This window comes from Callorhinchus milii, unplaced genomic scaffold (genome assembly GCF_018977255.1).
Source record: "Callorhinchus milii isolate IMCB2004 unplaced genomic scaffold, IMCB_Cmil_1.0 Scaffold2, whole genome shotgun sequence".
Taxonomy (NCBI): domain Eukaryota; kingdom Metazoa; phylum Chordata; class Chondrichthyes; order Chimaeriformes; family Callorhinchidae; genus Callorhinchus; species Callorhinchus milii.
This window is the reverse complement of record NW_024704743.1, coordinates 99,028,723-99,056,604: the sequence shown is the minus strand read 5'-3', so window position 1 is coordinate 99,056,604 and position 27,882 is coordinate 99,028,723. Positions and strand designations below refer to the sequence as shown.

Below are 27,882 nucleotides of genomic sequence, written 5' to 3'. Positions count from 1 at the left end.
TTAAGATCATGCAAAATTGGGGGGAAGAATTAGTTTCAGTCTTAATTTGGAAGCCAGTTGATTTTAAGAACTCCAGAAAACTGGTTTCCAATTTAATACAAACTAATGATCTTAACTCCAAGGGATCTTAAGGTTTACGACAAAATGGCTAAATGGTAAGCTGGGTGAAATTGTGGACCTCTAGTTACTAACCAATGATTCCCTGTAATAAACTACTGTACATTAGTGTGGATATGGATTGCGGATAGCATTGGACATGGCTGAGTTGCCCCTCCCTATACAAACCATGGTCAGCTAGCCTCTGCTTACATTTAAGAATAATAAATAATAACAATCCTTGCATTTGATATAACGCCTTATCACATCTTCGAGATGTGTCAAAGTGCTCAATGACTGGCCTCACGCATAGCAAATGGCAAGACACAACTGAATGGAACTGGAGTACCGCATCATGAATTGGTGTGTTCATGAGAGCAGGAGAGAAAATTTGCAGGTCTTTTTTGAAAGTTAAAGAGATCTTTTAATCCCGTGCAACATGTCAGTAATTTATGGTGTTCAAATTTGGACATTGCACCTTAGGACTCGATCTCTAAAATCTAAGAAATAGATTCACAGTTGTTCCGTTTTTCATTGGAAAAAAGATTGCCACAGATCATGATGTAAAATAAGAACGTAGAAGGTAATAGGGATAAAATACCTTAATGAGGAATCTCACCGTTTGGGGTGGAGGGGAAGGATGATGGAGAGGAAGAGGATGGTAGAACGGAAGTAGGTTAGCCCACCCTGAAGTTCAGAAGAGAAATAACCAATCTTGCCTTCCACCAATGTGTTATTCCGGATACGAGCACTTAAATCCCATCATAGGAACATTTGCTGAGGTTACCAAGGAGCTCACCTTATCTATGACTAGAGGCAGCCGCATGCTCTCCAAGTGTTTACCCTGCTTGCTGAAGACAAAATGCTGCTCTTTTGACTTGGGGATGATGAAATGAAGCTGTACCTCATCTCCCAACATGGAAGAAGAAAAGGTGAACGCATGTAGTGTGGAGTCAGACACCTGAAACACAACAGGAAGATCAGAGGTCTAGACCACCACTGAGCCTTTGCATTTACGTATATCCAGCTGTTACATTGCAAATCATTGCTGCCAAGCCTCATTATCACACAAAACGACAATTACATTGAATATACAGGGCAATTCAGTAGAACATGGGTTCACTTATTATTATGACATTGCTGTGTGAACTGGTTACCAGGTTTCGCCCACAAAACACACAGATAATCCACTTTGCAGTGTATCCTGTGAAGCGCTTTGAGGCATCTCAACAACAACAAATACATTTTTTACAGTGCCTTTCACGTCGGGTGGATGTCCCAAAGATTGCTGGCTAGGACACTTAGTAAGCAGAGCAGAATATCCCAGAGTCCAGATCAATCAATTTGCTACTGTTAAAAAATGAAGCAGAATCAGCTATATTTTTTCCAGTATAGTAGTAAGAAGCATGGATAAGAAGCACAACTAGCCAGTTGATCTGGGGTGGAACAAATTACAACAACTTGCATTCATATAGTTCCCTTCACGCAGGGTAGTATCCCAGACGTTTGACCGTGGTGGAGCATGACACCGAGCCAGGGCGAGGAGGGAGGTGACCGTAACTATTCAGAACTCTGCAGCTTATATCCTCTCCCACATCAGACTCAGCAAACCAATCACCTTCTTTTTGCCAGGCTTCACTGGCTCCTCATCCCTTAGAGAATCGAGTAGAAAACCCTCGATCTCACCTTCAAAGCCCTCCACAGTCTTGCTCCCACCTACCTCTCCGACTTCCTAACCCCATATTAGCCTGACAGCTCCCTCTGCTTAGCGGACATCAGCTGGCTTTAGGTCCCCCGCACTTCCTGCCCCACCATTGGTGGTCAGGCATTCAGCCTCTCTGTCCCCACACTCTTGAACTCGTAATCCCCCCACCTCACCCCCTCTCTTGCCTCCTCCAAGTCCCGTCTAAAGACCTTCCTCTTCGACGGTGCCTTCAGCCACCCTCCCACCCACACGCCCTCCACCCCTCCTGACTTAAACTCCCAGCTCGGGTCCAGCACCTTGGGACATCTTTCCGACGCAATGGGCACTACACAAGTGTAACTTGTTGTTGTTGTAGACACAGTTGAAGAGGAACCTAAAGATGGGAAAGGAGGCGGCGAGTCGGAGGGATAGAGAAAGAGTGTTCCAGGGTTTCAGGATGTAGTGCTGAAAGTGAGCCACCGATGGTGGAATGGAGGGCACGAGGGACCAGCACGATTAAGGCTGGAGGGTGGAATAGAGGCAACATGGACTACTTCTGCAGCCCTGCAAGAAGTCCAGTTATAAAGAAGCACTAGCACACACCTAGATAGATATAAGTTACCTGGCTGCACCTTAGGGCATGGAGGGGTGGTGAGAACTGCAAAAAATCTCTTTGAAAGGAAAAGGTAACATTTTGGCAGAATGTCATGGGGGTGGAAAAATGGCATTGGACCAAGTGCAAACAAAACTCACCAGAAAAACTATATATTGGTGTCAAGTTGATTAAAAGTATTTTTTAAAACAAACTAAAAACAACTTGGGAGTAGTATATAATTAATAAAATGGTTTAATAAATGTAGCAACATGGAGAGAACGTGACTATAAATATTATATAGAGAGACACATGCAGCCGGTTCTGACCTGTACAGCAGGGTTGAAGTCTATATAATGATGGCAGTGCTCACAGTGATGGAACGTGTTGTATGCAGCGTACTTGGTTAGCATAATAGACACAGTCTCTCGTTTTGTCAATCCATCGCCTTGGGTGCGTTCTTTACTGCTTTCTACAAAATAAGCAACCTTTTATTAGCAGCTGGAACATAAGAAAAGTCAGGGTTGGCACTTAGGTCACTGAAGCTCAGCATCAGTGACCTACTGCAGTAATGAGGTTATTTGCTGCGTGTCCATAAATTTACTGACCTTCATGTGCAGTTAGCATTTGTTGGTAAATTTGCCTACCTGGATGGTGTCCGCTAAAAATCATGTTTTCCCACCAAGGTCAGTAAAATTACTAACAAACAATGAAAGACCCTTTACTCTTCCAAATTGGCATCTAATTTCACTTTGAATAATCCAAATGTTTTTGCTTCTATTATTTCAGTTACACAATTTTAAGCATTTTGCATTCTGTGTAAAGATGTTTTTCCTGGTATCTCATCTCTCCAGATATTTATAACTTTGGTTAATCCCTTCATGTTGCTTCTTCTCTGCCGGTCTTCAAAGCCTTCTTAAAAAACAACTCTCGTTTTGACACTGCTTTAGGTCAAAGCACTTAAATTTTTCTTACTTTCTTCCCTTCTCCCTTTCCCTTCTGTGAGACGTTCATCTTAGGTGAAAGGGGCTTATTTAATGCAAGTTTTTTTGCTGTATTTTCAAATAATGGTCTAGGTTTAGTGCATCTATATAATTTAATATATTAAAGCCCCTTAAACCCCCTTCTTCACACAGTAGATTTTAAGTTTCTCTCATTTTTATTCTTAACTCACCCCGTATCTATTTGTGGGCTACAATTCAGATGGTGTCACACATAGTGCCTTCAGTGACAACTGCTAATCAGATTTCCCTCATTATAACCTCAAATGGTGGATAAGAATTTTAGCCTTTTAGGATCAATCGTGTCCCCTTTTTTCTGTAGTTTTTCCGCAGCAGTGTATCTTCAGTAGATTTACGATCTATTGCTCGAGCTCTATATCCTGGTATACTGTTTGATTTTTTAATTTTCTCACCAGATTGGGGTTTAAAAAAATTCAAACTAGGAAACTCAACCCCATTCTTTTGCTGAATTTGCAAAATTGGTCAAAGGCTTAAAGGCTGTTTGTGGGACATTACGAAAGATCCCTTGACTCAATTCGAAAAGAGAAAGGAGTTTGTCTTGGTCCTGGCCAATAAACCCTAAAAGTAACTAAACGACTAACTAACATCACTCTCTGATAAAACCTAGAGCTGATAAGGCTGTCCAGAAAATCCATTTCTGCTGCTGAACGCAGGACCATCCAAAGCCATGAAATCACTGGATTTGAGATGATCTACTTGTTCATCCCAGGGTCCAGTCTTCACACAGTAAAGGCCAACATTTTGAGATAGGCCTCACAACCACAACGGCAGATACGTGTCAGGACAGAGTTAATAATATTAATACTATGACTAACAGTGATAATCTTTGCATTTGATATGGTGCCTTTCACGCCAGAAGGAAGCCTCAAAGATCTTCACAGGATTTACTGTAAATTGCAGTAACTGTGTATTTTGTAAGCAAATTCAGCACTCAATTTGCATCTACAACATCCCGCTAGAACAATGTCCCACCAGGACTATGAAGTGTGTAGACTCAGATGTGCCATTGTTAACAATCTTTTGCCGTAAAGCAAAGTGAAGGTGATTTCCAGGGGATATTATCTGGAAGAGGGTTTCACACGTAGATAAGTTATATGAAACTGTACGATTTCTGATGGCTATTTGGAATTAATGGGTAGCTTCAAAAGCTCATGGATTTGGAGTCCTGTAGCTCAGTGGTTAGAGCACTCGCTTTGCAAGTGAGAGACCCGAGTTCAATTCCAGACAGGGCGAAACCTTGGGCAAGTTTCCTTACTCCACACACCTAATAATAATCCCTCCAAAAATCAAAAACAATAATAAACTGTTCATTTTCAATCTACAAAATTGTGGGACATTGCTGTGCGCAATTGGCTGCCGCGTTCGCCCACAAATATACAGTCAATTCACTTTACAGTGTGTTCTGTGAAGCGCTTTGGGACGTCCTCCCGACGTGAAAAGCACTATATCAAATGCAAGGATTATTATTATTATTATTATTATTATTTGAGGCATAAACAAAAATCTTATCCACCAGAAACTCCTGTGGTGCTTTTCAATAGTAATCTTATCAAGGATTGACAGCCTAGCCAAGACTTGTACAGAGTTTTAAGGAGAGGCTTTGGCACTGAGCTGTGCCTTATCCACTCCACTGAGTCGTATTGGCTGAGATCAGAAGAATAGATCAGAAGAGTTAATAGCCGCAATAACCCTTGTGTTTAATAACAGCACCTGTAACATCAAACCATCTCAAGGCTCTTCACAAGTAATTACTGTCAGGTGTAGGACTGTGTATTTGTAGACAAATGTGACAGCTAATTTGCACACAGGTTCCTCACAAACAGCTGAGTGAATGATCGATTAATCTGGAGGATTGTTAGCCGGGACACCTTTAGGTGGGCAGATTTAGGTCAGCTCTTGCAGACACAAAACAGAACTTTGGGAGTCAACCTGGTTTGGTTGGTAGCACTCTTACCTTTGCATTGCTAGAAATACTGTCCTGCAGATGAGATGTTAAACCAAGGTCCCATCTATCTATCCAGGTGGATGTTAAAAGATCATATTGATCGGGGAATTTTTTTTTAGTATCATGGCCAACAATCCCCCAGATAAAATTGGTCAGTGACTTCATGGTTGTAAGCTTTGTTGCAAAATTCACTGCCATGTTCGCCTACATGATCACTATACTTTACAATAAAACCCTATGACGCTCTTTGAGAGATTTATGATGTAATGCACTACATCAAATGCAATAATTGTTATAAGTAAATCAAGGAAAACATTTAAGAAATACATTTCTACGATGGAAACCTATTGGTGGAATAAAATCCTGCAGTAAGCAGAAGGATAAACAAACAGAATATTCAGATATCTTAATAAGGAATATTCATACAGTGGAAGCTATACACGGCCAAACCTTCAGACTCTAAAATTGTCTTCTAGAATTCTATCCTAAAGCTCTGGTTTCACTCCCCCTTTGCTTTGAAAACACTCTTAAAACCATCGCTTCAATTTCAACTGTGGTTTTGGTCAACACTGATAAATCTCCCCTTTCCCTGCTCAATGCTCTATTACACCTATTAAGAACTTTCAGTCATTTAAAATCATGGTTAAAAAGTCAGTGTAATTGTTTAAATTGTGTTATGTACAAAGACATTTATTAGGCAGACCGCAAATCCATATTTAATCTGACTGCAGTTAAATGGTCTATCTTAGACAATCATATTATTTATGTAAAGACTCACTGACCTAGTTTAACTTTTGGCTGTTTGTCTGTGTATACTGAACTGATGTAGCGATATCTTGGATTATGCACAGTCAGGTCAAACGTCATTTTGCTGAAGAGTTCAATGTCAGGCCACTGTGCATTAACTTCTTGCACATGCTCACTCTTCTCCGTTAGCTCTGAAACAGAAGTTCATATTTTAGTATACAAACATTTTCATACGGAAAAGCAAAGTCAAGTTTTTAAAAGGAGAACCGAGAGAACAAAGCAGATGACAGAAAATGTCTGTAGCCAATCTGAATTAAAGTCAATTTATGTTTCCCTCCTCCTCCAACAAAATAAATCTTGTAAAACACAGACAAGGACTTTGCTCTTCTCACTTAATGTTTGTTTTTGGGTAGCCAGGGCAGAGCAGTGCTGTCTAGACTTCTACTCAAACAGCCTGTTTGTGACCTTCAGTCTATATCCAATTCTTAATGATTCTCAACTCTCATCAGCTACTAGATTTAACAATGCTTTATGACTTTACTACAAATTATTTCTGCCTTTACACAATGTGCAGCATTTATATGTAGCTTCCCCAAAACCTGAAACATTTTTCTTTTGTCCACAATTATAGCAGACACGACCAGATTTGCATCTGTAACTGAACAGGAGGTTGACGAGAAGGATTGTTTTGGTATTTCAGCATTTTAAGCCTGTTGCAGTCCCGAGGGGTGAAATTTTGCACAAAATTACATGTAGTAATTACATGTAGTACATGACATTCACAACGTTGACATCTAAATACAGTAGAAACTCACTAATCTGGTCAATCAAGGGACCTACTTAGTGAGGTGACCTGATTACTGAAACAAGTTGGGTGATTCAGGTCACTGATGTAATGTTAAGGGTATTGGTAATGGGCAAGGGTGATGAACATTCAACAACCATACTTTGCAATCTCATTAAAATAAAGGAATTGTCACATTTAAAACAAAAGCTGTCATGTATTCAGCCTACCTTTTAAGAATGCATCCAACTCGTGTTCTGCCAATGCCATAGATCACAGCTAACTGTCTATGACTTTTGCCCTCACTGTTTTTGATTAAGTCCACTCTCTCACACAATGACAACTCCTTCCGTGGAGGCATGTTTACAGCACTTACCAAGAATTGGCCTCAGGAGCCGAGCAAAGTCAATTTTCCGCTACCGCGATCCCAACTCCCACTCCACCCATAGTAGCAGTGTCAAGGAAACAGCTCAAGAAGTCTGAGCCCTAGCACACTGTGTACTGTACAGGTTAGTAGCTGGGGTGGGGGGGCGGGAGGGGGTTGTACCGAGTTTGAAGCAGAGGAGAGCGCTGTAGCGGCCGCAATCAATGACCCTGAATAGTGAGCTGCCCGGTTTACAGAAGCAGACAGACTATCTTTTAACATTGACATTGAAAGTGACTGTGAAAATGTGCTCGCGATTGTGAAGTGGCTGGATTACTGAGGTGACCGCAAACCGGGTGTCTACTGTATGTGATTTCCCCATTATAATCATTGCATCGTCAAAGTTGCCACACATAAGTAACATTCACTAGAAATTCAATACTTTATTCTTTTGAACCATCCCTCAACAGTCTATGCTAGTCTATGCTAGACCAACAATAAACAAGCATTTGTGAGTACATTAACGTCATCATTACTAAACCAACAAATACACTTACCCTCATTAATTTCCTCTTCATTGTACACATCCACCTCGAGTAACCTTATCAGCATGCGGAAGAGAATTCTAAGGAACTGCAGGTAAGCTCCAGTCTTCCCCACCTACAATGTGAACATTTGGTTAAATTCATCTATTTAACCAGCATGCCTGGCAGAAAAATACTATCACAATTTCAAACACTTATCCTTACTTTCAATAATAACTCCATTCAATTAGCAATGCATGCTTTGGGGGATAAAAAATGGTGACGTAAATGGTGACTTTTGACTTAAAATCAGAAATTCCTATTTATTTTTGGAAGCAAGTTTGTAAAATAAATCATAGAATCATTGAACCTTACAGCTCTGGAGGAGGCAATTCAGCTCATCATGTCTGTACCGGCTCTGAATTATCTAAGGTGGGGAACAAAGTAAGTGTATTTTGCTACATATTAGTCCTGCTAATAATGAGATAACACAGGCCTTAATTATAAATTGGAACAAAGAGCCTAGGTGCGTGAGAAGGGAACTGAGTGAGGTGGAACAGAGTGAGAATTCTGTTAAGGAATTTGGTGAGAGTTGCAATTCAGTGCAGAGGGGGAAAAGGGTGTATAATTATAAATTATATAATATTTATATCAAAGTAATATAAAACATGTCTGGTAATAATAATAATAATCCTTGCATTTGATATAGCGCTTTTCACGTTGGGAGGACGTCCCAAAGCACTTCACAGAACACACTGTAAAGTGAATTGACTGTATATTTGTGGGCGAACGCAGTAGCCAATTGCGCACAGCAATGTCCCACAAACAGTCGTAGATTGAAAATGACCAATTTATTATTGTTTTGGGTTTTGGAGGGATTATTATTAGGCGTGTGGAGTAAGGAACCTTGCCCAAGGTTTCGCCCTGCCAGTAATTGAACTCAGGTCTCTCGCTTACAAAGCGAGTGCTCTAACCACTGAGCTACAGGACTCCACGATAATGGTAATGTGACAGGGAGGCTGAGAACGATTAAATGCACAAAGTGTGCCATGTGGGAACTCCAGGATGCTTTGTGTGCCCTGGACAAACTTGTGTGTAGGAAGTGCCTCCAGCTGCTGAGCTCGAGCTCAGAGTTTCTGAGCTCAAGGAGAGGTGGAGTCACTACATAGATTACGAGAGGCTGAAGAGTTCATGGATTGAACATTTCAGGAGGTACTGAATACCGGTTATGGGTTATGACACATCTGAGGAGAGGAATCAAATGCAAATGAATGCACAGGGGGACAGGAAGAGTGTCAATGCAATTGTCATTGGGGACATAACAGTGAAAGAAGTGGACAGACGTTTCTGCAACCAAAGACATGACTCTTGCATGGTATGTTGCCTTCCTGGTGCCAGGGTTGAAGACATCACAGAATGGGTGCAAAATGTTCTACAGGGGGAAAGGGAACATCCAGAAGTCGTGGTCCATGTTGGGATCCATGACGTAGGGAAAAAAAGGCTGAGATCCTACAGGGAGAGCATCAGAAGCTAGGGAAAAAGCTAAAGAGTAGGACCTCAAAGGTGGTGATCTCTGGATTACTCCCAGTACCTCATGCAACTGAGTACCAGAACAGCAGGATCAAACACGTGAATGCATGGCTGGAGAAATGGTGTAGAAAGAGGGCTTCAGGTTCCTGGGACCAGTTCTGGGGCAAGTGGGACCTGTACAAGGTGGATGGGTTACACCTGGAACAGGGCTGGGGTCAATGAACTCACAGGGAGGTTAACTGGTGCTATGGGGAAGGGTTTAAACTAATTCTGAGGGGGGAAGGGAATCAGGACGTAGCATCAGAGAGGAGAAAAAAGTTATATAGAGGACTGGGGGAGACAAATAGCAATGTAACAAGGAGTAATCCAGAAAAATGAGGGATTAGATGGGGGAGAAATGCAGAACAGACTCAGTCGGTCTTGTGTGTAAATATACGGAGTGTGACCGATGGCATGGTCCAAGAGGAGGGTTTTGAGGTGGGACTTGAAGGAGGCTAAGGAGGGGGTGAGCAGAGTGATTGGGGGATGGAATTCCAGAGGTTGGGAGCAGAGTGGCTGAAGGCTCTCCAGCTAATGGTGGGTCGGGGGACATGGAGCAGGCTGGAGCCGTCTGAGCGGAGGGACCGGGCGGGTTGGTAGGGGGTTAGGAGGTTGCAGAAGCCATGGAGGGCTTTGTAGGTGAGGACCAGGATCTTGAACTGGATCCTCTGAAAGATAGGGAACCAATGGAGTCGGACGAGAATGGGGGAGATGGAGTCGCGAGTTTGGTGCGGGAGAGGACACGGGCTGCAGAGTTTCTGGATTATCTGTAGCCTTTGAAGGGAGGGATAGATAAGGAAAAAAAGGAGTGCCAATATTGATTAAAGACATGGTTATGGCCCTGGAAAGGGATGATGTGCTGGAGGGTCCAAAATAGAATCAATGTGGTTAGAGTTAAGGAACAGAAAAGGAGCTGTTTCTCTGTTAGGTGTATACTATAGACCACCAAATAGTGGGAAAGAGATAAGACATGCAAATCTGCAAGCAGATTTCAGAAAGATGCAAAACCAATAGAGTAGTGATAATGGTGGACTTCAATTATCCTAACATAGACTGGCAAAATAACAGTGTAAAGGGTAAGGAGGGGGAAGGATTCCTGAAATGTGTGCAGGATAACTTTCTGGATCAATATGTTTCCAGCCCATTGAGGAAGGAAGCAGTGCGGGATCTAGTTCTGGGGAATGAAGTGGGACAAGTGGAGCAGGTTTCAGTAGGAGAGCATCTGGACAACAGTGATCACAACATCATTAGGTTTCAAGTAATTATGGAAAGGGACAAGGAACAATCAAAGGTGAAGATACTCAATTGGAAGAGGGCTAATTTCAGTGAGTTAAAAAGGAGCCAAGGTGGACTGGAAATAAAGATTGGCAGGTAAAACAGCTAGTGAGCAATGGGAAGTCTTTAAGGAGGAGATAGTTCGCAGACAGAACAAATACATTCCCGCAAAGGAGAAAAGTAGGGCATCCAAGCCTCCTTGGATGAATAAGGAAATTAAAATAAAACAGAATAAGGAAGCTTATGATAAATGTCAGGTCCAAAATACAGAAGATAAACAAATAGAATATAGAAAGTATAAAGGAGAACTGAAAAAGGAAATAAGAGGGGTAAAGAGATTGTATGAGAAAAGATTACAGGATAACATAAAAGGGAACCCTAAGATGTTTTATAAGCATATGAAGAATAAAAAGTTAGTCAAAGATAGGGTGGGTCCAACTAGGGACCAAAGAGGAAATCTTCTTGTGGAGGCAGAGGGCATGGCTGACGTACTGATTGAGTACTTTGCATCTCTCTTCACAAAAGAAGAGGATGTAGCCAATGCCTCAGTATCGGAGGAGAGGGTAGAGAAATTAGATAAGAATAAACCGAGAGGAGGTGCTAAAAAGGTTGACGGTGTACAAGGTAGATAAGTCACCCGGTCCGGATGGGATGGAACCTAGGTTATTGAGGGAAGCAAGAGTGGAAATAACAGAGGCTCTGGCCACAATCTTTCAATTCTCCTTGGACACCAGGGTGGTGCCAGAGGACTCGAGGGTTGTAAATGTTACTCCCCTGTACAAAAAGGGGCAGAAGGATAAATCCGAGAACTACAGGCCAGCCAGCTTAATGTCAGTACTGGGGAAACTTCTTGAGATTCTATTCTGGGACAAAATAAATTTTCACTGAAAAATATGGGCTAATAAAGGACAGTCAACACGGATTTGTTAAAGGCTGATCATGTCTAACAAACCTGATAGTTTTTTTGATGAAGTAACAGCAAGGGTGGATGAAGGTAATGCAGTTGATGGAGTTTATATGGATTTTCAAAAGGTGTTTGATAAAGTGGCATTTAAGAGACTTGTAAGCAAAATAGAAGCCCACGGTATTAAAGGGACAGTGGCAACATAGATACAGAACTGGCTGGGAGACAGAAAGCAGAGAGTGGTGGTGAATGGTTGTTTTTCAACTGGAGGCAAGTGTGTAGTAGTGTCCCCCAGGGGTCGATATTGAGACCACTGCCGTTTTTGATCTAAATAAATGACTTGGACTTGAGTACAATCTCCAAGTTGGCAGATAATACTAAACTAGGAAATAATAATAATAATAATCCTTGCATTTGATATAGCGCTTTTCACGTCGGGGGGACGTCCCAAAGCGCTTCACAGAACACACTGTAAAGTGAATTGACTGTATATTTGTGGGCGAACGCGGCAGCCAATTGCGCACAGCAATGTCCCACAAACAGTCGTAGATTGAAAATGACCAATTTAATTATTGTTTTTGTTTTTTTGGAGGGATTATTATTAGGAATGTGGAGTAAGGAAACTTGCCCAAGGTTTCGCCCTGCCTGGAATTGAACTCAGGTCTCTCACTTGCAAAGCGAGTGCTCTAACCACTGAGCTACAGGACTCCATGTAATAAACAGTGAGGAGGATAGTAGCAGACTGCAAGAGGACATAGGCAGGTAAAGTTTAATGTGGAGAAATGCGAAGTGATGTATTTTGGAAGGAAGAATGAGGAGAGGCAATCTAAGCTGATGGTAGAATCGTAAAGGGGGTGAAGAAACAAAGAGACCTGGGGATTCATATAAGTAAATCTTTGAAGGTGACAGGACGGGTAGATAAAGCTGTTAAAAAAGCATTCCGGATACTAGGCTTTATAAATAGGGGCATAAAATACAAAAGTCAGGAAGTTATGATGAACCTTTATAAAACACTGGTTAGGTCTCAGCTGGAGTACTGTGTTCAGTTCTGGGTACCATACTTTAGGAAGGATGTCAAGGCATTGGAGAGGTGCAAAGCAGATTTACCAGTATGGTACCAGGAATGAGGGACTTCAGTTATCAGGAGAGGCTAGAGAAGGTTAAGAGGAGACTTAATAAAAGTTTTCAAAATTATGAGGGGATTTGATAGGGTGAACAAGGAGAAACTGTTTCCACTGGTAGATGAGTCGGTAACCCGAGGACCCCAATTTAAAATAGTTGTTAAAGAAACAGAGGGGAGGTGAAGAGAAATTTTTTCACACAGCGAGTTATTCGGATCTGGAATGCATTGCCTGAAAGCGTGGTGGAAGCCGATTCGGTAACAGCTTTAAAGAGAGAAATAGATAATTATTTGGGGAGGACAAATTTGCAGGGTTATGGGGAGAGAGCGGGGGAGTGGGATTGAATTGGATAGTTCTTTTCAAAGAGCCGACACAGACACAATGGGCCGAATGGCCTCCTTCTATGCTGTATAATTCTATGATTCTATATATACCCTTGGATGTCACCCAGCACATTGCTTCACTAAGTATCGTACATGTGGTACTAGTTTACTCAGACAACCTTGTATAGCCATTATTTTTCAGATGTTGGTTTGTCATAAATATAAACTTAATTCAAATAGAACCTCATGGCAGTGCATTATAATATTTAAAGAATCAAAGATATTAGGGAGGTCCACGATATTGCACAGATATAATAATCCTTGCATTTGATATAGCGCTTTTCACGTCTTCTAGATGTCTCAAAGCGCTTCACAAAATATACTGTGAAGTGAATTGACTGTATATTTGTGGGCGAAACGCGGCAGCCAATTGCGCACAGCAGTGTCCCACAAACAGTCGTGGATTGAAAATGACCAATTTATTTTTGTTTTTTTTTGAGAGATTATTACCACCGTTGGCGGCCAGGCCTTCAGACACTGCCCCCCCCCCCACCCTCTGGAACTCCACCACACAGTCCGTCTGCCTCGGCCCCTTCCTTGCCTCCTTCAAGACCCATCTCAAGACCCTCCTCTTCAACCATGCTTTCAGTCTATTGGGCTAATATTTTGATTGAGGGATATAACCGTTGCATTTGTTCTGAGAAAGAAAGATTTTTTTCACTATTTCATTTTTACTCTCAGAGACATGTCAGATGACACAAAACATCCATTCCTATAATCCCATCTCGGTTTACCTGAGGTGGCCCTACTAATAACAACCTTCGCCGATGGAAATTTGCAAGATTTCCTTCGCTCTTGTTGCTGAAGTCTGCATGGTGCTGCCTGGCAAACGTCCACTGTCTGTAATAAAGTGACTGCTCTTCACTGTTCATGTCTTTGTGGAAAAGAGGCCTCAGTGAGCTGGACCAACCCACATCAGCGTGAGGCAACAGAGCAGCAGAACACAAGTGTGTGTTTTTTTCTGAGCCAAGGAGATAATACGCGGCCTTTGACAATATGACAGTTCTTGGAGAAACCAGGTGGGTGGGCTTGAACTCCTTGCTAGTTACGTTTGATTGCCTGGAAATCCGGGAGGATAAGGAGGATTTTGAGACTGTGCTGGTGCTTGCTGTTTCCTTCAGTTCCGAGTCGCACTCCTGTTTGCAGCCCTCGCTGGCCACGCTGGCCGAGGTGTGTGCAGACATGCCCTCATCACTCGAGCAGATCACAATGTTCTGAAAGCTGAGGGATGAGGTCGGCCTCTGCGATGCGTCCACTGCGCTGGTGGAGCTCACTCCATTCTCCACTACTGAACCTGTTGGACAGAAAAACTAAATTAATGCAGTTTTGTTCGCTTACAAATGATAGTAAATGTACTTTATAGTAATCCTGTGAAGTGCTTTGAGATGCCTTTCTGATGTTAAAGACGGTATATCAATTGAAAGGATTATGTTATATATCATATATTAAATAGAGTAGATACCACGTGAATGAACTACTACCCACTCATGAGGTCAAGCTGTGGTGTTGGCAAATAATTCTCGCTGTGTGCATTTGCACGAGTTTACTGTGTTTCTTGACTACTGCAGCAATCCGATACATGTCAGTACAGGATTAGAGATAAAATAACTTGGGAGTCAGCTAGAGTAGTATGGAGAGAGAGAGACACAGACACACACACAGACTTGATATCCATATGATTTTCATAACCGCAAAGGGACTGGTCCCAATCAGTACAGAAAGACATCAGTTCTCTTACTGTAAATATTTATTGCACTTGAAATAATTGCTACATATAGTGCATTGTGAAATGATCAATTTACAATATTGTTTTGTCGTATTTCTCATCAACATTGAACTTTGTTGATTAATCATCTGCCTCAACTCATCATCTTTCCTCAATACCTTCCTTCACTTCTGTCTCCTGTTTTCCTTGTCAAACCTCCCTAATCTTTTCGATTGCATTGCATGGTACACAGCACTATCTTATTCTACAATTTCACTCCCGAATTTTTCCACCTGTTTTGATATTTATTCTGCTCTCAGTCATCTTTTCCCTGTTCACAATACCATCACATGAGTCAGAAGGTGATGAGTTCAAGCCCCACCTTGGGACTAGGAACTCATAACTGACAATTTTCTGCGCGCAAATTGGTTGCTGACCGAGTGGGGGTGGAAATGCTATATTAATAAGAATAAATCCAGACGCGGGTGGAATGTCACCCCACAGAATTTTTAATCCCGTTTCCCTGTATTTTCTCCATACCCCTTATTGCCTTGTTTCACTATTGGGATGTTTAAGAAGGAGATAGATATGTTTCCATCTAAAGAGAAAGGAGAAGAGTTTGGGAAGGTACACGACTAACCTGAGGTTCCAGTGATCGCGCTGCTGTTACTCTGGGGCCTCTCCAGATCAATCTGCAGCTCATCAGATTCGTTCTCACTGATATGAACTTTTTCTTGCTCCTTTTCCTCGAGAACTACCACTGTTTCTCTGACGGCACCTTTTGAGACATAGCCACAAGCAATGCCTATCTCCTGCTCCAGGGTGGTGCGTGTAAGGTAGCTGGAGTCAATTAGTCTCAGGTCACAGTACTTCATAGACCTGAACAAAATAATACAAGAAATTTTTGGGGAAAAAAAAGTACATTCCTGTTAGAATAATAATCCTTGAATTTGCTTTATCGCCTCATTGCATGGTTGAGATATCTCGGTGTATCACAGGATTCATTGTAAAGCAGTGGTCAACCTGTGGCTCACCTATGCACCGTATGTTGTGGTTATTGACCAATACCGGATATGGGAGTCAAGAAGCGTCCTCCTGAACATTCGCACGAGTTTAGGTAAGTCCATCAGTCGTGTTTTTGTCTTGATTGAACATTTCTTGATTTGTGGCATAAATCAAGAAATATTCAATCAAGAACATTTATTTTGGGAGTCAACCATAAAAGTTACCCATCATTGCTGTAGAGTCTACAAAAAAATCCCACACAAACACAGTTACTACAATTTACAGTATATTCTGTGAGGTGCTTTTGAAATATCTCAACGACGTGATGAGGCGCTGTGTCAAATGCAAGGATTATTATTATTATTTTATGTACAAGTCTAGTGCTTGTAGGTGAACGTGGTACCCAACTTGCACAAAGAAATGTCCCACAAACAACCAGATCTCATGGCACTATTCAAAAAGGCAAGGGCGTTTCTTCTGGTGTTGTGGCCAACAATTCCCAAATAAAACTGGTCATTCGCTCCATGGCAGGTGCCTCTAATTATGTAAATAACAATCATTGATTGTTGATGACTGAGAGCAGTTAATGTGAAATCAATAAATGTTAGGTTAAATAATTGTTTACCTTGGAAATGATTCGCCAAGTGGATCTTTACCAGTTAAGATTACAATACATGGCAGACCTTCCAAATCTTGATAGGTGATTGGGATCCAATCCTCCTGCTCACACTCTCGCCAGGCCTACAAGTAGAGAAAGTCTGAACTAAATATAATCATTTGATGAACAACAGTGAAAGCTGACTGCTCTGGTAGTTTAGCTGCTAAATGCACCGTATGTTGTGGTTATTGACCAATACAAACCAGAAACGTCTCTATGTTCAAATGCATCAAATAATGTATACATTGCAAAGAACATAAATTGACTGGATGCGCAGTGGATTGGAGCACTGACATTTTGTTCCTGAAGCCTTTGCTCATGCCCATTGTAGACAAACCGGTTGGAGTATCAAATGTCTGACAACTGCTATATGAAACAAGTTTCAATGGTGAGGTATAATTTGCAAGATTCACAGAAGGAATTGTGAATCCTGGATACGCCTCAGAACTAACCCTCCACATCTTCTGTTGGACACTGAGTTCACAGAAGTCATCACTGAGGTTGGAGTTCCAGAGGGTTAGTTGGAACACATCTGAGATTCGACAGTTACAAATCCTTTTTGTGAATCTTGGAAATTATGTCAACCAACTAGTTTCAACCAACCTTCTAATGGGTACAAACCAAGTTGCCAAATTCCAGAGTTGAACTTCAGCGAGAGCACTGGTCAACATTAGATAATAATAATAATCCTTGCATTTGATATAGTGCTTTTCATGTCTTCTAGACGTCCCAAAGCGCTTCACAGAATATACTGTAAAGTAAATTGACTGTATATTTGTGGGCGAATGCGGCAGCCAATTGCGCACAGCAATGCCCCACAAACAGTCATGGATTGAAAATGACCAATTTATTATTGTTTTGTTTTTTTGGAGGGATTATTATTAGGCATGTGGAGTAAGGAAACTTGCCCAAGGTTTCGCACTGCCTGGAATTGAACTCCGGTCTCTCACTTGCAAAGCGAGTGCTCTCACCACTGAGCTACAGGACTCCACAGCTAAAGTACAACTTACACTGATTATAGCAACATATAAATAAAAGAAACACATGAATGTGATTTATATCAATTAGAAACAAAGTGGATGTTGTCATTGAAGCAATGTATACAGCAACAATGTCCTAAAAACTACAATGAGATTAGCTGCAAATTCATTCGAAATTTTTAGAGCGAATTTGGATGAGGAAAGAATCCCAGGAGTTGTTATGATGTGAAATGCCCTGCTGAGTGTGTGCACAAAGCAGAATTCATATTAGGTTCTTGGTAGATATACATACTTACTTTATCAAGATTAGTTTCCTTTCTCCTTTAAAAAATACATATACAGAACCAAAAATCCTACCTTCATTCGGGTAACAAAGTGTTTCGCGACACTGAGTTCTGCGGCAGGATTGCCCAGAATCACCTCAAAGCGATACTGCAGACCCAGTTTATCTCGAACTTCCTGCAGCCGCTCTTTGGCGAGCATTGCTAGCTGCAAAGACGGAACCCGGATCAAAAGCATATGTCCACGTCCAATCTTATCCTTTCCTGGAGAGCTGATCAGGTCGTCCATGATGCTGAGAGTTTCAGGGGTGGTGTGTTCTCTCAGCACGTTCATGGATGTGACAGCCATCATAGCTTCAGCATATTGCTGAATAAGCAGGTAACAGCGGATGACCATACTGTGTAATCTGGGGTACCTAAAAGATAAGAGACTCAGAATCTTCATTGCCACAGGTCAACCTTACATGTCGGAATGATGTGTCAAAGTGCTTAACAGCGCTGGATGGGCACCTAAGCTTGCACGTAAGTTTGCATGACTGCTTGAATTTATATATTAATAGCAACCTTCACGTAGGATAATGCGTCAGAGCAATTCAGAGCAATTTATTTGCTGCCTAAAACAAGGTGACGGGCTGGGTTTTAGGCAGCAAATAAAGCTCGAAGGGAGGGAGGGATAATGAAACAGAGAGGTAGAAAGAGGGAGTTCCAGAAGGGCAAAGTATCTGAAGGCTCGGTCTCTGATTGTGGTAAGGAGAGGGCAGCAGATGCACAGAAAGCCCAAGTTAATTGAGCGGCAGGGGCAAACAGTAGACTGGAATAGGAGAATATCAGAGATAGGGAAGTACTAGGGTGTGAATGATCTATTTTATCTGGAAGTTTGTTGGCCTGGACAACTAGAGAAACTCTTCTCTACGAGAAGGATCTTTAACGTCCACCTGAACAGGCAGACGGGGCCTCGGTTTTATGTTGCATCTGAAGGACAGCACAAAATTGTGGAAAATTCTTAAATGCATTCTTAATTTGAAAGATGCCTTTTTGCAGGTCTTAAAAAGAAATCACTGTCTTCCTAAATGATAATTTTTTGAATGATCAGACTGCAATTTTAATACTTTGCAAGAAAATTGTTGAAATGTCACCTCGGGTGGGTGAGGAGGAGGGGCGATTGGGGGTTAGCGATTAGGATTAAGAATCCTGACTGATTTTCCCTGCTAAAACGGAGAGGTAAAATCAATTAAAGCACTCGGTTACTACCACATTGAGATCAACTAATTCTGTACAGACTGGAAGTCAAACCACAAGCTTCTGGTCAATATTGCTTTGTTCTACACCTTGAGATACCTTTGTCTACAAGGTCATTTGGGAGCTCAAGGTATTCGTGATAGAGTAGCTGTTCATTTTATTTATCTGCTTTAAATAAAACAAAGAACAGTCGAGCAGAACTTTATGAGAGATGGCCGTGTTTCAACAATTTTCTTGCCAAGTATTTAACTATTGACTGATTTCACCTGCACAATGGTCGAGATAGCTGTGCAATGTTCAGACATGAAAGGCAAATATTGTTTCTACATAAGTAGCTGTAGAATTTGCGGAGAGACAAAAAAGAATTGTAGTCCGATCATTCAAAACATTTATTTGTTTAATCTCAGTTAAGTCAACTATACAATGGAGGTTTCTTGAGGTTCAAGATAAAATGACTCTGAGCAACACTGTGACATGGTGCGGTACGTACAGCCATGGTGCTTCGTGCTATGCAGTGAGCTGAAGATAGATTCAATCTGTTTAGTGCCAAGTGCAGCATTTTCCTGCAACGGATGAAGGAAAAATCAGATGAGAAAGTCACGCCTGGGTGGTACCTAAAGTTTCTTGGTTGGCAGCTTTGAGGGGGCATTGGCAGAGGTCCAGGAGCAGGCAAGTCTTGGCACACAGCATGAAAATCAAGTAGATCTGAAGATGTGGGATGACTTACAATGGGGGGGGGGGAGGGGGAATGTGTGACAAGGAAAAGGAGAAAATGTAATCCGCTTACCTTCCCATTAAGGTATTGACCATTCTTTCAAAAGCCTCATCACATCTCAGGATGGGGCTGGTGACTCCCCACTGCAAGGACTTGCTATAATCAGATAAACCAAAGTACACCATCTCCTCAACGCCAACCTCCTCCTGACGGATGAAGGAGAAACGGACTAAGGTTAGAGAGTATGGAAAAAGCTTTGCCCCGTTACCCTGTCTCCGTGCTGTAACATCCTATCATCCACTCCGCCTAATTTTAAATAATCAAACGTCAACTTGACAACAAACCCTTTTATGGCTAAAAATATGTCAAACCGACCAATGGCTGTCAAAGAATAATACAACTAATAATAATCCTTGCATTTGATGTAATGCTTTATCACATCATCGAGACATCTCAAAGCACTTTACAGGATATACTGAAAAGGGAATTGACTGTGTATTTGGTGGGCGAAACACAGCAGCCAGTTGCGCACAGCAGTGTCCCACAAACAGTTACAAAGTGAACAACCAATTTTATTTGAGGGATTGCTGGCCAGGATCCAGGAGAAATTCCCTTTCTTTTTTCGAACAGTGCCACGGGATCTTTAATGTCGACCAGGCAGCCAGGACTTAACATCTCATCCGAAGGATGGATGAAAACTCTCCAAATAATAATAATAATCCTTGCATCTGATATAGCGCTTTTCATGTCTTCTCGACGTCTCAAAGCGCTTCACAGAATAGACTGTAAAGTGAATTGACCGTATATTTGTGGGCGAAACGTGGCCGCCAATTGCGCACAGCAGTGTCCCACAAACAGTCGTGGATTGAAAATGAAAATTGATTATTATGAGGCGTGTGGAGTAAGGAAACTAAGTGACAACGTTGAAATGAACTCAATCCAACCAGGATCAAATGGTTGATTTTTGATTTTTATAGATATTTCTTAGTTGTCAATATTCAACATACCATCATAACTCTTCAAATGATAAACAGTGGATCCAAAAAAATCAGTACCTACTAGGATTTGTTTCAACCTACCTGGATATCTTTTCTTTTTAAAAAAACTATTCAATTTCCTAGAATCTAGGTGCAACAGTTGCAAATGACTTGGAATAAAACAAATCATCGCGCTCAATGATTAAAATTGTGGCCATTGAATAAGTGCTATTCCCTTTCTATAACTACTTAACCATCCAATTTAGCCAGGAATGTATGGCAAAATCTCTTATTTTAAACAATACTCCCCAGTCGGGGAGCGGCGGCAGGAGAGCGCGGGGAGGAGCCTGGGCCTACTGACCCAGGTACTTAAACTCGACGCCGGAGCGAGTGCAGCTAGGGGGAGGGGACGGAGCGGGGGAACTGCGACGTCATAGATTAGTTTTCAGGTGAGTGCGCGCGCAAAAAAAAAAAAAAAACCCTCTGCGCCCCCCCCCCCCCCCAGGGCTCACATCAGAGCCCACTATGGTCCTGTTGCGTTCGCTGCCCCAATCTGCGGGATAATGCCATCCACCTGACCGCTCGCTCCCGGTCCCCGCGTGCGCACTATGGCTGCCGCTTTGACCCGAGCCCCCTCACCCCCTCCCTCCCGCCCCCCTCCTCTCTCCCCCAAACCCTCCCCCCTCTGCATCTCTCCCGCTCTCTCCTCCTCTCTCTCCGTCCCTCTCGTCTTCTATCCCCACTTGACCCTCCCACAACCTCCCTCTGCTCCAGCCTGGGAATCCTCCGCCGGGCTCACCGCGGCACTCGGCGTTGGCTGTCCAGCAGCAGCCACACCGACTGCCCCATTCCCCACCACACTCGCCAGCCACCCCGGACACAGACCCGGGGAGTCAACCTCTCCTCCCTCATCCCCATTCCCCCCACCCCTGCCTCACAACCTGGACCCCCTCCCCTCCCACACACCCTTCTGTCAACCGCTCCCTCCACATCGGACTGCAAAATGTCCGCTCCCTCTGCAACAAGGCCCTGGTCATCAACGATCTCATCCTTGATGAGAACGTTGATATCATGGCCTTGACAGAAACCTGGCTCACCCCAGGCGACACCTTCCCCCTCACGGAGGCCACGCCACCCGGCTACACCTCCCACCACATCCCCCGCCCCAACCGCCGTGGCGGTGGTGTTGCCCTTATCTCAAGGACACCACTTGCCCTATCCCCCTACTCCACTGGCTCTTTCCCCTCCTTTGAGCACCTCACCCTCTCCCACCCCTCATTCCTCTCCCTTAAAATCCTCCTCCTCTACCGGCCCCCTAAAACCTCTCCCACCTTCATCTCTGACATTTCAACACTCCTCACATCTCTTTGCCTCTCCTCTGATCGCCTCATCATCCTGGGCGACTTTAACCTACACTTCACCCCCTCCTGCTCCATCTCCACAGACTTCTCTTCCCTGCTCTCCTCGCTCAACCTCTCTCTCCACATCAACTCCCCCACTCACAGTCACGGCCACCCACTCGATTTGGTGATCACCCGGGGCCTCAGTGTCTCGGATGTCACTATTACCGACAAGGCCATCTCTGACCACCACTTCATCTCCTTCACCACCTCCACCCCCTCCCCACCTCCACCAGACCCACCACCATCTTCTACCGCCCTTGGAAGAAGTTACCCCCACAATCCCTAACCGATGCCTTGGAGTCCTCTGAACTCCTCTCCCTCTGGCCTTCAACCCTCACCGACCCCTCTTCTCCTCTCTCCCTCCTCCACAATACCCTCTCCTCCACACTCGATACTCTTGCCCCCATCACTTCCCGCACTGTCTCCTACTCCCGCTCCTCCCCCTGGTACACCACCCACCTCCGCTCACTGAAAAGCCAGGTGCGGGCTGCTGAACGCACCTGTGTCAAATCTGGCCTAACGGTCCACCGACAAATCTGGCTGGACCTCCTCAAAATTTACCGCTCCACTCTAGCCTCGGCCAAGTCGTCCTTCTACTCCAGGATAATCCTGGAGGCGAAGAACAACCCCAGGCTACTGTTTTCCACCACAACCCGACTCCTCCGTCCCCCCCGCCACCCCGCGCAGGTCATCTCCTCCAACCTTCACTGCGAGGAGATGCTGGATTTCCTTGAATCCAAGATCAAGGGAATCCGCTCCGCGGTCACTTCCCCTCCAACTTCCACCCACCCCTTCCCTCCCACACTCCGACTCCTACCCATCCTCCCCTACACACCTTCGTACCCGTTTCCCCACCCTCTGTCACTGAACTCATCCTATCCCTAAAACCAACCACCTGCTCCCTTGACCCCATCCCCACTCCACTCCTTATCTCCCAGCTCCACTTTCTTGCCCCACATATCACTGACATCATCAACCTGTCCCTCTCCTCTGGCTCTGTCCCCATTCCATTAAAAACTGCCATCATCACGCCCACCCTGAAAAAACCCTCCCTTGATGCGTCGCAGCTATCAAGCTACCGGCCCATCTCCAACCTCCCCTTTCTCTCCAAGGTCTTGGAAAGAGTTGTCGCCTCCCAACTGCGCTCTTTCCTTTCCACCCATTCTCTTTTTGAACCCCTTCAGTCAGGTTTCCGTGCTGCCCATAGCACAGAAACTGCCCTGGTCAAGGTCACCAATGATATCCTGACCATCTGTGACCAGGGCTCCCTCTGTCTCCTCGTCCTCCTCGACCTATCGGCAGCATTCGATACGGTCGACCACGCTATCCTACTCCACCGCTTGTCCTCCCACCTCAACCTTCAAGGCACTGTCCTTGAATGGTTTAGGTCGTACCTTTCTCACCGTCTTAAAAAAATGAAAAAATCCACGACCACCGATGTCCTGACAGCCTGCCTGTCCGACATCGAGTCCTGGACGAGAGACAACTTTCTTCAGCTCAACGTGCGAAAAACCGAGGCCCTCCTGATTGGCTCACGTCAGCGCCTCCGCACCTCAGGCGCTGACACCATCAGCATCCAAGGCTGCACTCTCCACCTCTCAAAGCCAGTCAGGAACCTCGGCGTTTTGTTCGACCCGGAGCTGTCCTTTCTCCCTCACATCCGCACTACAACTGGCACCGCCTTCCATCACCTTCGGAACATCGCCAGACTACGGCACTACCTCACCCCTCACGCTGCTGAAACCCTGGTCCACGCCTTTGTCACCTCAAGGCTGGACTATGGGAACTCTCTCCTCGCCGGCCTTCCCGCCACCTCCCTCCACAAGCTGCAGGTCATTCAGAACTCTGCAGCTCGTGTACTGTCCCGCACCAGGCTTCGCGACCACATCACTCCCACCTTCGCTCGCCTCCACTGGCTCCCCATCCCCCAGAGGATCGAATTCAAGATCCTCATCCTCGCCTACAAGGCCATTCACGGCCTTGCTCCCTCCTACCTCTCCAACCTACTATCCCCCTACCTACCTGTCCGTACCCTCCGTTCCTCTGGCTCCGGTCTGCTCCACATCCCCCGCCCCAACCGCCCTACCATCGGTGGTCGGGCCTTCAGCCTCTCAGCCCCCAGGCTCTGGAACTCCATCCCCCAGTGCCTTCGCCGCTTCCTCCCTTTCCTCCTTCAAGGCCGGTCTCAAAACCTTTCTCTTTGACCGTGCCTTCAGCTCCCCTCTCGACTCTCTTCCCCCTCCTCGCTCCCTCCCTTCCCTCCCCTCACCCTGACCATTTCCCCCCTCCTCGCTCCCTCCCTTCCCTCCCCTCACCCTGACCATTTCCCCCCTGCTCGGGTCATGACCCAACTGTGCAGCGCCTTGGGACGTCCTCCTGACGTGAAAGGCGCTTTATAAATGGAATCTTGTTGTTGTTGTACACTGAGAAAACCTGTCCAAAAAGTGAGAAAAACACGGCCACATGCAAATATTACAAAGTGAAAACAAAATTAAAAAAATTTACTCCATGCTCTTTGGGTTTTATTGCTTTGACTTTAAATTAACCTCTGAGAACATGACTAGAACTAGCATTAGATTTACTGCCTTGGTGATTTTAATAGCCTCAGAAAGTTGACAATATTTACTGCTATGCAAATATCACCTAAAACAAGTAAAGATTAAAAGGAAGGAGCTCTGCAGCAATTTGTGTATCTGCTACGGTTGAGTTTGTTACAGCTCCAAGGGCTTTAAGGAACATGTGGTCTATGGCAGGGTGTCCCAACTTTTTGGTTGCTGAGGTCTGGATACTGGGTTTGAGAAGTATCTGTGGGACGTATATGCAATATTATTGTGTTTTCCTTCCAGAGACATAACCCAAAAGAATCATGTACAAATCCTATTTTTTAAAATTTTGCAACTATATTCCTTAATTTCACTATATTTTAGTTGTAACGTAAACTTGAAATAGGTCATGCAAAAATTCATACAATTTTTGTGTCCATCTGTAACTATCTCTGTGTGTCTCTCTGTAACTGTGTGTGTGTGTGTGTGTCTATGTGTCTCTCTGCATGTGTGTGTGTCTGTATCTCTCTCTCCTGTTATCAGTTTGAAAGTGATTGACAAGTTCTGCTGAGTGCAGACAGCACTTATGAACTGTAAACAAACTAGTAAATATGGCTGATTTAAGGATGCAGGTCCACAAGGGAGGGACTTAGATCAGATTGTGACCATGAGAGTGAGGAGTGAGTAGTGTCTCCACATTGACAGTGGAATCTCTGAGTTTCAGTAAGGTGTAGTGGTCTATCAAAACCCATCTAAAAATCTTTGACTGTACACTGCCACTCATGTATCTTCCACTATACTCAGTCTCTGTAAAGCTCTTTGATACATTCTCCTATTTGAACAGTGTTCTATAAGTACAAGATGTTGCTGATGAAAATCTACTGGCAACGGTTTGAACATTGGAGCCAAGAAAGCAAAAGTTACAAACCAGATTCATTGCGTTAATTCTGACTTCAGGATTGGGAATACCCATTCGTAAATTCTTGAATGGCAAATCATTATTCACAAAACTACAGCAAAGACCAAGAAAAGGCCAGCCAGACAGACTGATGGCCTTTTCCCCCAATTTATGCTGGCTTGGGACTCAAGATTCATGTTTTTCACTAAACTCGCAGTCTAGCATTCCTAAGTCGGAAGTGGTAATGAATACAACAAATCCAGTTTGTGAATAGCACACTTTTGGCCTCACTGTATATCAGATCAAGGATTGTGTCTGTGAGCCAGCCAGGCTGGTCCTATTTATTGGGCAACCTGCACTGCAGAGGTCAGACTGGATAGTCTCTCTCACTGAAGGTGGGACTACTAGTTATGGTATGAATATGCTTGACAATCTCTTCAGAGAATACAATGTGCCCTCCAAACCCACAACAACAAAATTATATTTGGTGTACTCTCAGTTCAGGAAGAAAAGAAACAAAAGACAAAAAGTATTGCTTCAAGTTATTACGAGCTAATGGATGGCCAACAGTATAAAACAGCCCTTGCTCTCTCTACATCCAGTATCACGCTAGCACTTGAAAGCCGCAAGCTACATATGGAACTAATGAAATTATACTGAGTGAATCTGTAACTGAAATCTCTCAGAATATACTACTTGCATTTTTATTTCAGAACTCCTATTAAAGCCAGGCTGAAAACAATAATATACTTTTGGTAAACCACAGATGCATTTGTTTCATGTTTGTGCATTTTTTTTAAAAAAAGGCTAAGCCATTTGCGAAAACAAAATTTCTTTCTTCGGTGTACCAATAACTATTTTCTCAGTCCTGCCAAACAGAAAGTCATTCTGCTCCATAAACCAAAATAGCCAACCCATTGAAGCCACAAAGCACATTTATTAACCTTTTATATTATTAAGTCCTTTCATCTTAGGTTACTTGAGTTAGGTATTTTTCATGCCTCCGTGGCTGTCATTGTCCTGTTTTGTGCTTGTGCAAGTAAGAAGTGACACTTGTGAAAAATGGGTCCTCTCCCAGATTCAGTCCATCTAAAGCTGTTCTCTCCTTCCTCCCTGCTCAATTGCCCAGCATTTACACCTCTAAGTACATGCTTGCCATTACAACAAGGGGGACTAATTTGCAATATTCGCCAAAGTGTTTATGAACAACAGTTCCTGCACATGCCTAGGTGTGTATGATGCCAACCATCCACAATTCTGCTCAGATGCCGAATTCATGCCAGGTGCCTCCTTTGGCTGCAATCCATCTACCCAGAAGTAGAAATGGAGATCAGCATCCGAGCGGTGCTCTGGAGGGTCAGAGTCACACAATACTGGTGGTTTACCTGCCAGATTTGCTAATCCTTTTGTGAATATGAAACCTAGACCCCCAAGATTCAAAATTAATGTAGGACAGGAATCCTGAGGAAATTATAAGTTACAGGTTCCTCCTCATCCCAGCACTATTGATCAGGATCTGTCGATCAGTTAAAGTGACAATCCTGTACTTCTGTAATGATCCACTAGGTCCTATCCTCAATGTGATTCCTGGAACTACACAAAGTACTCCAAATGTGGCCAAACTGATGGTTTGCATATTTCCTTTCCTTTGTATTCAATGCCCTGATATAAAACATTCACAATCACGTTTGCCTTTTTGAAGTCTATTCTACTTGACCTTCAATCTTCAAACTCTGGTATGTATCTGCATCCTAGATTTCTATATTCCACAATATTAAGAACAATGCAGTCAATTATCAACCACAAGTTAGTAATAGAAGCAAATTAGGTAGCAGGTTTCAAAAGGTAATTTGAAAAGGAAAAATTTGCAGGGCTATTGGGCAAAAGAATGGGACAAGTCGAATAGCTCTTTCAAAGAGCCAGCAAAGGCATGATGGGTGAAATGGCCTCCATCTGTCCAGTAAGATTCTATGGTAGCAAACTCTTCCTGGTAAGTGGCTCCTTCCTTTTCAGATCCATCCATTTGCCATTGCTTTTATTTTGAAGAGATCAGTGTTTATATACTATAAATTGTAAGCCTTCTAAGGTTCTAGATTCAAAAGGTTTTTAATTATGTTTCATATTTATTTGCCTGGCTTGATGTTCCGAAGAGGGATGAAAATCACACTCTCCCCGGCCAAACATTAACTTTGGCTCATCGGCTGAGGCCGACTAAACCGCTTAATTGGTAAAAAGCTATTTTTTGACTGGGGGAGAGTGGGGCTCTCACTGCTCCTTAACACACCAGCCCTGGAAAATACAAATGAAAGGAATAAAGAACCCTTAGAATCAACTCCAAGGCCTACAATGTGCAATACAAAACACACTCACTTTTAAAATTTAATAATATGTTCAGCAAGAATTGGAAAAGGATAAATTACTCACCTGGAGGAGAGTACTGCCACCTAGTGGTCAGTAGCTGGGGGGGA

At 43.5% G+C, this 27,882-nt stretch overlaps 1 protein-coding gene across 1 annotated transcript in view; it reads right to left on the bottom strand.

The window, feature by feature from the left end:
* Positions 1-27,882, bottom strand: part of greb1l (GREB1 like retinoic acid receptor coactivator) — a 144,005-nt gene that overhangs the window by 8,100 nt on the left and 108,023 nt on the right. Inside the window, exons 19-27 of the mRNA XM_007900925.2 lie at positions 19,666-19,799; positions 17,716-18,055; positions 16,346-16,461; positions 15,356-15,594; positions 13,745-14,304; positions 7,792-7,894; positions 6,122-6,277; positions 2,702-2,844; positions 896-1,057 (exon numbers count right to left, since the gene is read on the bottom strand). Coding sequence (XP_007899116.1) covers positions 896-1,057; positions 2,702-2,844; positions 6,122-6,277; positions 7,792-7,894; positions 13,745-14,304; positions 15,356-15,594; positions 16,346-16,461; positions 17,716-18,055; positions 19,666-19,799 — 1,953 coding nt within the window. The remainder of the gene's footprint in view (positions 1-895; positions 1,058-2,701; positions 2,845-6,121; positions 6,278-7,791; positions 7,895-13,744; positions 14,305-15,355; positions 15,595-16,345; positions 16,462-17,715; positions 18,056-19,665; positions 19,800-27,882) is intronic.